This window comes from Macadamia integrifolia, chromosome 9 (assembly GCF_013358625.1).
Source record: "Macadamia integrifolia cultivar HAES 741 chromosome 9, SCU_Mint_v3, whole genome shotgun sequence".
In the NCBI taxonomy this organism is placed as follows: domain Eukaryota; kingdom Viridiplantae; phylum Streptophyta; class Magnoliopsida; order Proteales; family Proteaceae; genus Macadamia; species Macadamia integrifolia.
The window spans coordinates 10,372,800-10,388,536 of NC_056565.1; the positions used below are offsets into that span (position 1 = coordinate 10,372,800).

Here is a 15,737-nt window from a genome sequence, read left to right on the forward strand (position 1 = left end):
GGGGGGGGGGGGGGGGGAAGGGTGGTAGTAATTTGAGACACTTAACTATCAAAAATACCATTTTTTTTTTCTTTTCTTTTCGAGAAGCTTGTAAAACCAAACAACCCACAAATACCTTATAAGGCTTGAAAATCCAAAAAATCTACCACTCATCAGGAAGTGGGTTGATCCAGAATCATGTATGGGAGACGGAACAAGAAACCAGAACCCAGGAAATGGTTCCTTAAAAGAGTTGCAGAAAACGACTAAATCATAATCCATGCAAACCCCACAGACTAATCAGTTGCAGTAACTGGGAAAACATGGACTCACAGTGAAGGAGAAAAAAATAATTAAACAACCAACATTGACAATTGAAGGGGCCAAGGAAATAAAAGTGAGAGCGTGCGAGAGGGAAAAAAAATACCTGAACAAAGAGAAAAGGATCAGCCACAAAATTGCTAGCGAAACCAGCTTCCGACAAGGAAGCGCATGTAACTACAGGGTTTGCAATAGGCCAAGCCGCGCTCTCATCTTTGAACACATTCTTCTGTTCCCGATTCCGAATCAACAAATCAATCCACCACCCAAAGAGCCAATGACCAAAACCCACAGCGAAAACAAGAAGGAAAATCAAATCGAACCCAGAAACAAATAAATAACTAAATAGGAAATAAGAAAAAAAAATAAAAAAAATCAGACATAGTAGAGGAAAAAACAGAGAGAACTTACAGACTCAATGGGTTTCAAAGAGAAGGGTGAGTCCCCATAATAGATGCCGATTGACCATGATCCTTCCCCATCTTCTTGACAACCAAGCGAATAGAGAGTGGGGCGTTCATAAGGTGAGAAAGTAAGCCAAGCGAATAAGGTGGCGGCGGATCCGAATAGAAAAAAAGAGCAGAGGAAGAAAATAAAAGTGGAGGAGAGGAAGCAGTGATCCCATCTCCATCTGCACCAACACTTAAGGCTCATGTCGCAGCAACTACCACTACTGTTGCTGCTGATGATACTGCTACTACCGCTGCTACCCACAACAGGACTTGAACCCATAACAACAACCCAACTATATGAGCGATCTCAGAAGCGTAAACCCACATCAGCAAAGGGTCTTCATGACTAAACGAAGATAAACTGTAATATCAGCATTTGAGAGGAACGTTCCAAATGCAGAAATAGTCTTGATTGATATGGAATCAACTATGTCCCTGGATACCGCCTTGTTTTCGTTTCTCTCTCAACTTCTCAAGAGTCGGTCTCTCTCTAAATTTTCCTGCACGACACACGAACAACAACAAAGAGGTCACTACTTTCGAGTTTTCCACATTATACTCGTTCAAGGGGAAAAAGTTTCAGCCGTGTGCTTCAATTTTTTTAATCAAAGAAGGATTGAACGATATGAAATCAGTAGGGAAGGTTCATAGTTCTTTCTGTCTTTATCTCTTTGGGATCTCCGCGCTGTGGGTTTTTCTCCAATTTGTAATTTGGTTATGGATTCCACCACTTTCAGTGAAGTACTTGAAGATGAAGATTGGAATTTGGAAATTGGAGTTGGGTTTTCATAAGCAAGCACCTCACAATTTAATAGTTTAAGGTGGTAGTTGGGTCTTTTAAACGCTAGCAGCGCATGTTCCCTCTCTTCCTTCATTCTTCTCCATGAAAATTTAAGGTAAAAAACCAAAACGTCCACAAGCATCACATTCATCTTAGTTGTTGTCTAAGAATTAGGCTAATGAGTTAAATTCTACAGATCAGGTCAACTTCTGACCTGACCTTGGTATTAGGTTGGATTTGGTCAATAAAGTTGAAAGAGTTGCATCTAGGGAAGGCAATATGTGGGGTCAAGGTCAAGACAAATTTTATAAAATTCTAACTCTAGATTCTAAATGTCCTCATTTCAAGAAAAAAATGAGAGGGAAATGTTTTCTGTCCAAGAACAAGGAAAAAAATGAAAAGGTAAGTATTTTCCATGCATGAACAGTCCTACTTCTAGACATGGGTACGATAATCATCGCATACCCCTTTGTTTGTGATGAGAGGGATACAACATCTTTAAGACGACCTGTAATAATTTATCTCATTCCGAGTCTGAGAACTAAGGCTTCATCAACAACTAGTGAATTTGGGTACAGGTGATGTTTGAGCTAGTAGATCAATGCAGTTCGTAGATCATAGTAACACACTTGCATTTCTATGCATTCATATACTCCGTAGAACTTGATATGGTGGAATGGATGCCTAATCACTTCTTAGGTGAGTTGGCATATGAGCATTTCAGTAAATTTAGATCATTCACTAGCGGAAGGGGAAGACAGGATTTCATGAGACAACTACTTCTGTTTCACTTATTTTTTTCCAAGCGGGAAAGCAAGTTGTAAGGCCTACATGTAATTGTGGGTAATCATGAATATGTGCATGATTCAATTAGATTTCTCATTGCATGTTTTTAATTTAGGGGAGTGTGGACAAATGAAAAGATGAAACATAGTGGGATGAAATAAAAGAAAGGGAATCTAACAAATATCTTCCATGAAAAAGACAAAAGCTTATCAATGGCAATAAGAAACATCAGTAAAATACCTTCTAGTTTGGTTTTAGCAAAAGTTTTCTTCACTAGTGAGAGAGAGAATCTCACAGCTCACTAATAATGTAATCGTATGAAGATACTCTTGTTCCATCAACAAACTCTCATCGTCTAGAATTCAAAAATACCCTTCCACTTATCATGTAACGATGTCGATGGCTATGGATAAGAGATTCTGAAATTTGATTCCTGGTTGGATTCAATGTCTAAACTTGCAGTTGCCATGTTTAATCCCATTGCAATTATCATATTATTTTCCTTTTAATGGATAAAATTTTAGATGGATTGCAGATTGCTTTAACCTATTCTTATCATGAAACTGGATATATATATATATATATATATTTTTTTTTTAAATATATAGACCAATAAGTCATATTTCCATGACAGAAAAATCTAATCAAGTTTAATTTCAAGTTGAGTAGTTGATTATTCCCTTGGGTTGTTCAAGTCTAGAATCTCATTATTTGCTTAGAATGATCTTTGTAGATTTTCTATGAGTTATCGGATCACGATGTCACAATTCCACAACTCAAGTAGGTCCCACTCCTCTGAACTCCTTTGATATGGTTGTCATTGTAACCATCAAATTTAATCACAAGTGATGCGTCTAATAATTTACAATCAGGATGATATTTTCTGGCCTATGCTCCCGAACCACTGTCTATCTCTCTCTTTCTCCTTGTGCTATAACTTCCTTACTCCCTTAATTATACCAAATGGAGGCCGTGAGTGGGTATTTCTTGCTGGCATAGTAAATTTTCAAATGAATCAATTTAGTTTTTATAGTGCATAAATAATAAAATTAGTATTTAAATTAACAATTATTTAAGATATTTCTATCACAATAAAATAGCTACGAGAATATATATTCAAGTGAATCATACATCTCTATATTCTTCAATAATGTATTGGTATTAAATATACTTACATATTTATGACAACATAGTATTTTAGAATTATATGTAAATACAAATAGTACATTTTATATCATTTCTTTCAGAGGTTTATCAAATTAACAGAAGAGTGAAGGATTTATATACTGCCCATACGGTGATGAAGGAGAGAGAATGTGAGAAGACGTATATTATCAACAATGTCTATTTTATTTTCCCTCAAAAATAAAAACTTTAAAAATAGCTTATCAGGGTTGGAAGTCCGCAATGAGAGAGATGCTGACATAGCCTATGTCATCAGCTGAGAGATTTTTTTATTAAATAAATACATATTTCCTAAGAACCCATGTGGGCTTTGAATTCAAATTTTCAAAGTCTATATGTACGTTTTTTCTTATATAAAAAGATTTTTTTATTTTTATTTTAAGATTTTTATTTACCATAGACAAAGAGAGAATCTCTCTACCCATGGTGATTTGATGACTTAGAAATAGTGAATGTTATCATTGACCTTTACCCACTATTATTTATTGAAAGTCCTGATAATACCTTTCTCCAATCCAATTGGAAAATCACATTTCATGAAAAGAGAATATATTTCTATCAATGGGTTAAGAGAAAATGGGTCCGAAAGTTTAATGAGGAAAATTTGAAATGAACAATGCCTAGTACATCTCGTAATCATAAAATAATAATCTATGAACTTAAGTGTACATATCTACGCCAATGGCTCGAGTCAATTCAAAGGAATATCGTATAGTGCTTTTAATCTAATTTGTTGAAGATCATGTCTATATTTTTTAAGTCTTTCAAGACATTCAAACATTTACATTTATATTGGCGTTGCTTTATCTATAATCATGTGGACCACAAGATATTTTCATTGTATGATCCTTTGTGGTTAGCCTCTACCCATAATGTGGACCACAATATTGTTTCTCTCTCTCTTTCTCTCTCAAATGAACAACATCATCATAATATCTACTTAACTACTAACTAATAAAGACAACTACTTGCTCCTAATTTATTTGGTCCAATAAAAAGAAACCTTTAAAACTAATTTTGGAGAATATGGCCAACCTTGCTTGGGTTTCATTTTGGCCTAATGCCTCTCTTATTTCGTTACCAGAAAATGCTTCTCTTATTTCTTTGAAGCCATCTGCTTTGAACCATTGTCATATTTTATTAAATTTATTTTTTAAATGATTTTTTTTTAAATTATTTTCATTTTCCAACAACATAGTTTAAATACCTTTTTTATTTTTTAAAACAAGCTTAATGTCCTGGATACCCAACGTTACAAAAACAGATTAGAAGGTCCACCTTCAGTATGAATTGATTTATTTCCATTTTTTTTTTTCTTTGAAATTTTTATGCTTTTTTAATTTGTTGAGACTGATCCAATTTGTCCTGAAATAACCTAGTGATGGCCGTTCAGACCAGTTTCAGGCCAAATTGACTTGGTGATTCGAGTCCCATGCTTTAATTAATAACACTTATGCCCCCACCCCATCTTTAAAATAAAAAAGAATTATGCTTTTACTATATCTTTTTTTCGATAAGACTCTTATTCATCAAAAGAAATTCTCCACGCATATGCAAGGATTATCCTCCCCCACCCCAAAAAAAATAAAATAGATTTATATACTTCTGAAGCTAATGCTTGTACTCGATCTTTCTTTCAATAAGATCCTTATTCACCAAAAGAAAAAGATAGATAAGTATACATCATTATCCTTCAATCCATTAACATATTGAACATATTAGAATAATTGACAAATATTAAATGGCACACTCCCTAGCTGGTTGTGACCCACTACGAAACAATGAGAAGATCTACCTAAGTCGAACAAATAAACCAAGACCTAGAATAATTGTTTAGTATAAATCAATATATTAATTTAGACATCTCATTTTGTCACATCAAATATTTTCACAAGGTTGAAAGGGCCCTCTAGAAGTATATGTATAGTCTACTTTTTGTAGCTTTGGAGGTCATACATGATCTTAATTATGTTAGGAGCCATTTTAAGAAAATTAAGAAGAATGATCTAGTAAATTACCGAAATTCCCTTATTAGGTCAAATTTGGGCATACAATTTTGAGATTGACCTAAGTTTTATGATTATGTATTTTTATTATGAAAATATTTATACAGAAAAATGGTTTGAAAATGAATTAATTTACTTGTATTTTATCAAATATTCCATTTTATAAACCATGGGATCCACGTTCAAAATGATTTTTCAACTCACTTCTAATCAAATTGGTTTTCAAATTTTGTACCATTAGAAAGGGAAGAAGGAACAAGATGAAATCCAACCTTAAGTCAAAATATAACAATTGACTTGGCTGGTTGTAAATCAAGTGGTGTATATGATCAGCAAGCAAGAAAAGTTGATCGTAAAGAACCCTATAAAATGGGCTACGAAATTTAAAAAGAGCTTTCCAATATCTCTTATGAATTATGAAAATTAGATTTGAATGATCTCATTAGACATGGAATGAGTCGAATGATCAAAAATCAATTTATAAAGTTTGAAAACCCAAGTTCATATTAACCCACATCAAATCTTTTTTAAAACCGACGAATAAAGGTGATCAATAAAACATAATTCGTCTGATAATATAATCCTGAAAATATTCAGAAAGCCAGATTCTTTGACTAAAGGCTCAAGAGTCCAAATCTCATATAGAAAAGACTCATTTGAATGATGGACGATTCCTTGGACTCAAGGAACATAATTAATGGACTAATAGTTAACAAAATTAATGGAATTTCTTCAAAGATTCTTCTACTACTACTACTTGGATTGGACTGTTGTCTCCGAAGCAAGGAGCTGCCGCAGTGCTGCGGCTGTTTCTTATTCTTCCAATATAAATTGGTCGCTTTTGTACATCGCAAATAAAGAATATGGAGAACAACCTTCCAACTTCTGGTCAAACTTGGTTGGCTTTCTTTTGTTTCAAAATTTTCCATCAAAGTACAAAAGGTTGGGTCAAGTTTAAGACTTAAAGATCAGTTTTCATATTCTCCCATTTTCATTTTCTGGACATCCATCTCAATACATGGGCATCTATCCTAAATCCTCTCATTCCTTAGATCGCTAATTAGATACCCAATTAATTAGAGAGGATCTTTTTATGAGGTGAAATATGGGACTTAGAATGATAGGATCAACACCATTGATCATGTGGGGCCCACTTAACTAGTTGGGCCAGACCAAAACCAACGGGGCCCAACTAGGTAAGTGGGCCCCACATGAACCTAGGCTGGTACTACCCATGAGTAAGGGTGTCAATTTCAAACCGAAATCAAATACCAAATCCGATATTGAGTCAAATTAATCGGATCGAACCGAATTAATTTGGTTAAAATTCGATTTGAATATGTGAGTATGGACCTCGGTTCAACTCGATTTTGGTTTAGGGTGTAAGAATCATTGGTTCGAACCGAAACCGAATTGAATTGCTCTTAAAACCAAAAAAATGAAAAAACCCTAGTATCGTTGAGAGAGGTTTTTTAGGTGGTAAGTGTTTTTTGTAATTTATCATCATATATTTACATGCTAAGACAATTTTTGAGTTAGCAATGGCCATAAGGCCCATAACTTGAGCCCATTATGGCCTTTGGTCTATCACAGTCATGGTCCAAAAGTGGAACCATTTTCATAATCGAATTAAAACCGAGGTACAAACCCAAATTAAAACTGTATATCAGAACTGAATTGAAACTGAAACCGAAATAAGCCAAATTGAATTGGCTTGAGTATCTAAACATGGAATCAATTTGATTCTCGATTCAATTTGGGTGCATCTTATCATCATTCAAAACCAAACCAAACCGAACCAATGGACACCCTTACCCATGCAAGGCGTTGAAGCCGTCCCTTGATAATATCGTGAAACCTCCAACAAGAGATGGGCCCAGTCTCGTAGCCATTGGAGAAGAAAAGCCCAATTGAGGAAAACTCAAATTAGGAAAGGAGATTGTGTCATTAAGTACTCTATGGTTCATCGAGGAAAGTATTATCTGAAGCAGAGATCTCTGCTTTAACTCTTGTATACTACATATTTCTTTTTTAGTAGAATTTTATATTACATATTTCAAGAGGCTATATTAACGAGCATTGATCTTTTTGGCAGAGAAAGAGAAACATTTCATTAAAGAGAGAAAGAAGACTCGGAAAAATGCTGAGCATCGATAAGGGATCTATTTACAATAAAAGGGGGTGGATCAATCCATCAAATTCGGGAAAGTTTAAGCCTATTGGCCCCTAAGGCTAAGTAGTGCGCAAGGGAATTAGATTCCCTGCCAATAAACCTGAAGAGAACAGAAGAGAAAGAGTGCGATAGAGCTAACACATCTAAAGCCAGGGCTGAAGCTGCCCAGTCAAGTGGCAACGAACCACCATTGAGGGACGTGATGATTGTAATGCAGTCAAGACTTGATCATAATCCTTTGAATGCCAAGCCGTTGAGCGAGTAACAAACCATGGCTAATGGCTTCCAATTCAGTTGTCGTAGCAGAGAAAGACAAATGCCACTTGCACCTAGCCGTCAAGAAAACTCCCCCGGGATCCCAGATGATTGAACCTCTCCCACCCGACTTAGAAGCAGCCGACCAGGAGCCATCACAGAACATAACAAAGTAATCAGCTAGAGATGGGATCGAACAAGAAATTGCCTGCAGGGCAGAAGACCTACTCAAAAAGATTTGATTCTCTCGGCAACCATCACTGATCATGTGAGAGAAAGCTGCAACAGTGGCATTGATGGATCGAGCGATGAACTCAAAGATTGCATGGTTCCATGTTTTCCAAATCTGCCAGCTAATGGAGCACCAGACGAGGTCCAGGTCTGAAGGGAAAGAGGCCCCTTTGAAGCGTGGATCAATAAAGAGACACCAGTCTTGGCGAAGGATGAGACATCAAGTCTAAGTGGAGAAGCCTTCCAACAGGCGGCAGCGTGGGTGCAAAAGAATAAAACGTGGATGATAGTTTCCTCATCAGCTCCATAAATGGGGCAGCCACGATTTCTGCTGAGACCTCTAATAGAAAGACAAGAGGCAGTCGCAACGGCATTATGAGCACGTCTCCAAATAAAGACCTGAACCTTTGGCTGTGTTCATAGTTTAAAGTATTTTCGTTACTGATACGATACCCTCCGATAAGTATCTTAAATTTAGCCGATTGATACGATACACACCGATATGATACATGGAATTTTTAAAATCCTTTTGTATTAATATATATCCTACGATACATACCGATATGCATCAATACACCACCGATACACATCGATACGATACGATATGCACCGATATGACTTTATGAAAAATATAAAATCAAGGTGAAATGTACGTTTCGGTATGTATCGGTACGTATCGGTGAGTATCGATATGTATCAATCAGTACGTATCGATGAGTATTGGTACATATCGGTGAGTATCGGTATGTACCGATACAGTGCGCTATGGTCATATAATGGCCAAGATGGGTAATTTTTCAAAAAAATACGATTTTTTTAGGGGTTTTTGTTCCAAAGTTGTTACCAACCATATTTATCTATAACTAAAGTGAAAATCAAGGTTGGAAACAAGGATTTTACATTTATGGGACAATTACAAACCTTGAATTCTTAGTGCGATACCCTCAATTTAGTGTCTATGCATAATACATGTTATCAATAGCTTTTTTTAACAAATTCTTTAAGCAAACTGTTTAAAAAAATGTTTCCTATCCATTTATGTGTGTATCTTTAGCGTATCTTAGCGTATCTCTGATACGATACGATACCCTTCGATACGTATCTTAATTTTGACAGACCGATATGGCGATCGATACCGATACTTTAATCCTTGGCTGTGTTGGTATTTTCCATATTTTCTACCAAAGGGGGGTCAGGGGAGTTGAGTGAGCTACTAGAAGATGGCAAGATTGTTGGGGATCCTTTACCATATTAAACATATGAATAACCCTATAGTGTTTAGAATACAAGAATCATCAATCAATCACAAAAGATTAATCATGGGTGTAGTTCCTAAACCAAGAACAATAAAGTACTCACATCTTAAAATACATAATCATATAAAGTTATCATATCTATAATAATCAATGGGACATCCATGACATGAACCATAAATGAGAATAAAGAAGTACCTGTGTCCTATGAACATAAATCATGAACCCCTGTTCCATGTGGTTAAACATTACTCCTATGAAGATGACAATGATAAACTACGCAAGTGGAGTCCTTCTACTGAGATCTTTTGCAGCCTCTTACTCTAGGGTATCCTCTCTTTCTGTGCACTTGCTCTTGTGAGAAAGCCGTGCTCTCAAAACCAATAAGGTATTGAGTAATGGCTGTAGGGACCGCCAGTATTCTATTTATAATAGAATCTCTAAAACCCTATTTCACTCTCACAATGGAAAGAGCTAGGAGTTTCTAATCAGAGTGTGTCTATAATTGATTAGGTCCAATGGATCAATCGGTAACAGTTAAGCTCACATAAAAATCCTAACAAAGATCCATATAGAAAGACACAAAAAAATAAGCAGATCTGATCGAGAAAATTCCATTTCTTGAAAGACACCAAAGCCAACTGTCTTCAATGGAAGGGGACATAATAAGGAGCTGAAGGATGGCACATACATCAGTAGGAGAGCATAGCTTGTGTTAGATCTCCAACAATTGAAACGCCTGTGAATCAAGGTGCTGACCTGATCATTTGGAGCACGTGCAGGGTGGCAGGAGACGCGACCAAGCGGGAGTGTTGGGATCCAAGGGTTTGTGAAAATTCTGGTTGAAAGCCCATTGCCGACTTTCCTTCGCAGCCCTTTTAGAAGTACTTCCCTACCTTTCAAGAGGCTCTTTCATCCCCATGAGCACTATCTCTGGGATAGGGCATTTAAAAATTCAGTATTTAGAAAATATTTTGCCTTCAATAATTTAACCCAAAGGCAGTCTGGGCTATGAATGAGCCACCAACATTGTCTAGCGAGAAGGGCATGGTTAAAAGATACGAAATCTCTAAAACCCATGCCCCCTTCCTTCTTCCCCTGCATAAGGTCTTCCAATTGACCCAATGGATACCGTGGCCCCGAGAGTTCCTCTACCAAAATCACCTTGTAAGTTTATTGGGCTCTTTGCACAGCTCACTAAGAAGCTAGGAAGAATGAAATTTGACATAGCAAAAGTTGGGATAGATGCAACCACCGACTTGATCATAATGGCCTTTCCCGCACCCGATAAAAGTTTGTCACGCCAACCCTTCAACTTTTCTTGCATCCGGTCGATAAGGTAGGAGAAGAGCTGCCTCTTTGATCTACCAAAGAAAGTTGGCAGCCCAAGATATGTGCGGTGAGATTGGACTTCAAGCAGGCCCATGGAAGAACACATACTTGTGCGGGTAAGGGCACTAGTTTTTGGGCTGAAAATAATTTTGGACTTCTCCAGATTTAATTGTTGGCCAGAGGTGCTGCAGTACTCGTCAAGAATAACTCGAATATGATTACATTCTGACCTTCTCGCCTTAGAAAAAATCAGACGGTCGCCTGCAAACATCAAGTGGGAGATTGTCGGCCCGTTCCTGCTGATGTTAATGCCAGAGATAGACCTGGACTACATGGCATTTGAAAGATGGAGGGAGAGGGCTTCCTGGCATAATATGAAGAGGTACGAGCATAGATCTATACTTTGGTTCAGGCTTCACTAGAGACAAGCTAGAGGTGTTCCTTTTAAGTAGGGGCGTCAATTATTGGCTCGTATCGGTTATATCAATCTGGTTCAACCGAAGAAAATTAAGGCCAACCCAAAACTTCAGTTAAGCGTGTCAGTCTAAAGGGCTGACCGATTAATATTCAATTGTTCTCAGTGCAACACTGTAGACCGATTGGCATACGACCGGTACCGACCAACTTGAACCCGACCAGAAACTTGCAGGAATGATAACTGGGCCTAGGGTGTGCGATACGTGTTCTTTAAATAGACAAATTAAGCCCATTACTTAGGAGTCCGTTTGGAGCCCAATTATAGGCATAGCGTGCAAACCCGTTTAGAGACTGTTGGCCCGATTACTGATAGCCCGAATATGGTTCAGTAACCGACCCACTGAATTGTAGTATGTCTATACGTAGTCTATGCAAGCCCAATTATATAACCGAGCAATCACGATCCAAAATAATAAAAAATTCTACCGAATTCTTTTTATTCGGTTCGGTTTTAAACCGTTGATTTTATTCCAGTTCTAAATTGTCATCCTTAACCAAAGTTAGTGAAAGAGAAGTAACAATCTTACTATTTTTACCTATAGTATAATATACCTTTTTTTTTTCTTTTAGCTAGGGTTAAACTTGTTTATTTCACATGTGTACTCAAAAAATTTGTTTTAAAAAATAATGGAATTACAAAATATGTAACCAACAAGTTAAGGCTAACCTTTTTTTTTCGAAAAAAAATTTCTCTCATCCATAGTGAAATGTTTACTCACAAATATTCGAAAATCATTACTCCCTCCCTATATGTTGGAGATTTGAAATGCCCTACATTGTTCTCAATCACATATCCAAAGCAATAATAGTCATTGGTGAAGGAATTCCTCTTTTCATCACAATGGCTCAAGGAAAATTTGGCCTTTTTTTTTTTTTTTTTTGCCTTTCTAATGCAACACACTTCTTCTTTCTATGGCATAAAACCCTTACAATTTCACATATGTGAAGAAAAAATCATGCAAGACAATGTCAACTCTTGAGATTGACATAATGATAATTCACTTTCAAACTATTTTAAATTTGTTATTAACTTAAAAACGTTTAAAAATAAAATGAGGAGCAATTGAAATAAGGTTACAAATTTTCTTTTCTTTTGGTAAAAATAGATTCATTCATTATCTCGTGTTTTAGCAGTAGACCTTATAAGGTTACAAATTTCTCTCCACACCATGAAGCATCCTAACTTAAACATTAAAATTTATCCAAGTCATTGTCTTTCATTTGAAAACTTCAAATTCTCCTCTCTTTTTTCTTTATTATTTTTTTTTTTTATCTACTCTCTTTGTGAGCATTACTGACCAGCCTACTGGGTGTTAGTAAGACCAATGACCACCTACTTCTATATACATTCACTCACTCATATATACATATGATATGATTTGATCCACAACCTCCTCTCTTAGGGGTTGACTTTTTAAATTTAAGATATCACCATTACGCTAAGCTTGTGTTCATTGCTCCCAATTCAGCCCACCTTATGAGGAAGAGGATGGAGACAAAAGGTAATAAGGACAGCTGATTAAGACAACGGGTTTACTTGAAGAAATACACTGAAAATTTGAAAATACCAAGGAAGAAGTAGTGGAGCTTAGAAGAATCAAAAAAGAAGAAAAGAAATAATAAGTTAAGGGTCTTTTATTAAATATAGGGTTTGTGTTGGAGAATGCGTGTCGTAATCAACCGGACATATATATTAATATGAATGGGACTAATCTTGAGAGGGATTGGACGTGGGACCCATTAACTTAATGTAAGGGCATTCCAACGGTTAAGTGGGCCCCAACGATATATTAAGCGTACAAGAATAAGCCTAGCGTGTTACCTAAGGGTAGTGCTTAGCTGGCACAAATCCGGACCCATTAACTTAATCTAAGGGCATTCCAACCGTTAAGTGGGCCCCAACGATATATTAAGCGTACAAGAATAAGCCTAGCGTGTTACCTAAGATAAGGGATAAGGTAGTGCTTAGCTGTCACAAATCCATTTTGGTTGCTAGAAATTTTGTCCAAACCATCCTTTCCTTTCGATCTCTCTTCTTCTTCTTCTTCTTCTTCTTCTTCTTCCTGTTCTAGTCTACTCTTTCCCCTATTTTCCGCCATTAAAGATAAAAATTTGAGAGGAAAAAATCAAACAATTAGAACAATTTGATCGGAGAAATGGAGAATTCGGAAGATAACACACCGAATCTACACAGTCAAACAACTGGATCTGTGGCGCCGGCCAACATCGAGACCCAACCATCGTCGTATAGGTCGATCATCCATAGATGGCGAAGAGAAGATTTATTGAAGAAAGGTCAGGTGGTGTTAAGGACGTCAGGTTTACTCTTCTCATTGCTTTCGTTTATAATCATGGCTGCTAACAAGCACGGCAACGGTTGGGAGAATTTCGATAAATATGAAGAATATAGGTAATATTCTGAATCGTCGATTCATCTTCTAACATTTTTTCGTCAATTTGAAACTCAAAGATTTCATATTTGGGAAGGATTGGTTGAAACGGGAATGGATTTGATGAAATTTGTATATTTTACGATTTTATTGATCCACGATCTTTCTAAATCTGATTGCAATTTGATAATTTGATTCAGGTATTTGTTAGCAATTGCCCTACTTTCAACTCTTTATACGATAGCTCAGGTTTTGCGCCAAATTCACGAATTTTCTACCGGGAAATACATTTTATCGCTGCGGGGATTGAACTATCTGGACTTCATTGGCGATCAGGTAAGCTCTTGAGTTTTAATCTTCATCTTTTTCCTTCTGTAATTAAACTTCTCAATCAGAAAAAGCCATCGATCCAATTCTCAGAAAAACAAAAAATTGTCAACGCCTGAACGACTGATGTGATTGGCATTCATTTAACTATCCAAATTCAAATTCATTCATTAATCTTGACTCAAAATTTATTTTTTGCCAAATGGCACATGCTCTGTTTTTCCAATTGGCAAGTTTGATAGCTCTTCCTGATCATAAAATAAGACTGAAAATTAAAATTTAAAATTGCAGATCATGGCCTACTTGTTGGTGTCTGCGGCATCAACAGCAGTTCCATTGACGAATAGAATGAGAGAAGGGGCAGATAATATATTCACAGACTCATCTTCGGCTTCAATAAGTATGGCTTTCTTGGCCTTTGTGGTGGTGGCGTCGTCGGCTCTAATATCTGGATATAAGCTCTCTACTCAAACATATATCTGAGATCTCTTCTTCTTCTTCATCTTCGATCATTCTTTGCTCAGATAAAGGTTCTTGTCACGTCACTGTGATTGTGGTTTTTATCTCATTATATATATTCCATTTTGTATATTATTAAATATTTTTGTTTTTGCCCTTTTGTGCTTGTGTATATTCTTTTGAGAAACTTGAGAGATTGTTAAATTCTTTTGGAGAGTGTTAAGGGGCGCTTGCGGAGTCTTTGGAATGGTTTCTTAAACATTCCCTTCGTGGGTTGTGTTTATAAATTTATGATGTTTGTATTGGTTCATTTATCTTTTTTTTTTAGTGGGTAACAATTTGAGCAATGCTTCATTTGTCATGTAAATTAACGGTTGGCACCAATGGGGCGTGAGACATGACATGATACAAAAGGATCAGCTCCTCTATAGCACGTGCTACAGGTTAGTGAAAATTCAAAGATTGAGAGCTCTCAGACACGCAACACAAGGGGTTCCCCATCAAAAAATTTGTGTTACATGTTGTCGCAATAGAGGATCCCAAACCCATACAAGAGGGGGCAAGGGATCAATTCAATGGCGGGAGAGAGAGAAAGATAGGCTTAATGCCTCGCCATTTCATATAAATGTTCCTATTTAGATTTTCTTTTTGTCAAATTTGAATTTTTTAGATGCCAAATATAAGATCTTGATTATCACATGGCATGCTAAATAAACAAATCTAAACTCTTGAATCAAAAGATGACACTTTTATTTTTAAGGTGTCATATTTGTGGACCCAATGGGTTAAAATTGTTCAAATGTTTTCTTGCACAAAAAAAAATTATTTCATTTAACAAATGATAGAATTTGATTTAATTCAAACTTAATATGTCACATGTCTGCCAATAGAACAAAACCAAGGTGTGGTCTAGCTGGATTAGTACTTTCTCCCCATATTTCGGTGGAAAATTAACATGTTCGTCATTTTCAAAACTTTAAAGAATTTTTTTTATGAGAATATATATATATATATATATATTATTATAAAAACATGTACTCATGTTTCGTGGCTAATCTTTCACTTGACAAAAATACCTTCCTCAATATATCTTTACATATATCAATAATGCTTTCCTAATATCATTTATTCTATTTTATTTTTTTGTTATAAAAATAACTTCTTTATGCGTCTCACACTCTCCACTCTCATCTTTCTTCAATTGCTCCCTTAATTCAAAGAAAATCAATAATTGAATATTAGTTTTTTTATTTACTTTCTTTATTTAAATAAAATCTAAAATTAAATATTATTTTTTTTATTTTCATTTAAAAAATAACTTTTTCAAGTA

The 15,737-nt window shown here is 36.0% G+C and overlaps 2 protein-coding genes across 2 annotated transcripts in view; one reads left to right on the forward strand and one right to left on the reverse strand.

The window, feature by feature from the left end:
- LOC122089402 (glucosamine inositolphosphorylceramide transferase 1-like) overlaps positions 1-1,542 on the reverse strand; it is a 10,443-nt gene extending 8,901 nt beyond the window's left edge. Inside the window, exons 1-2 of the mRNA XM_042659104.1 lie at positions 712-1,542; positions 407-529 (exon numbers count right to left, since the gene is read on the reverse strand). Coding sequence (XP_042515038.1) covers positions 407-529; positions 712-1,032 — 444 coding nt within the window. The 5' untranslated portion in view covers positions 1,033-1,542. The remainder of the gene's footprint in view (positions 1-406; positions 530-711) is intronic.
- An 11,687-nt stretch (positions 1,543-13,229) lies between these two features.
- Positions 13,230-14,723, forward strand: LOC122089900 (CASP-like protein 4B1). Its single transcript, XM_042659664.1, has 3 exons — positions 13,230-13,641; positions 13,822-13,957; positions 14,240-14,723. Exons 1-3 carry the CDS (start codon positions 13,388-13,390, stop codon positions 14,429-14,431), a joined length of 582 nt encoding a protein of 193 aa, XP_042515598.1. The 5' UTR covers positions 13,230-13,387; the 3' UTR covers positions 14,432-14,723.
- Positions 14,724-15,737: the final 1,014 nt, after the last annotated feature.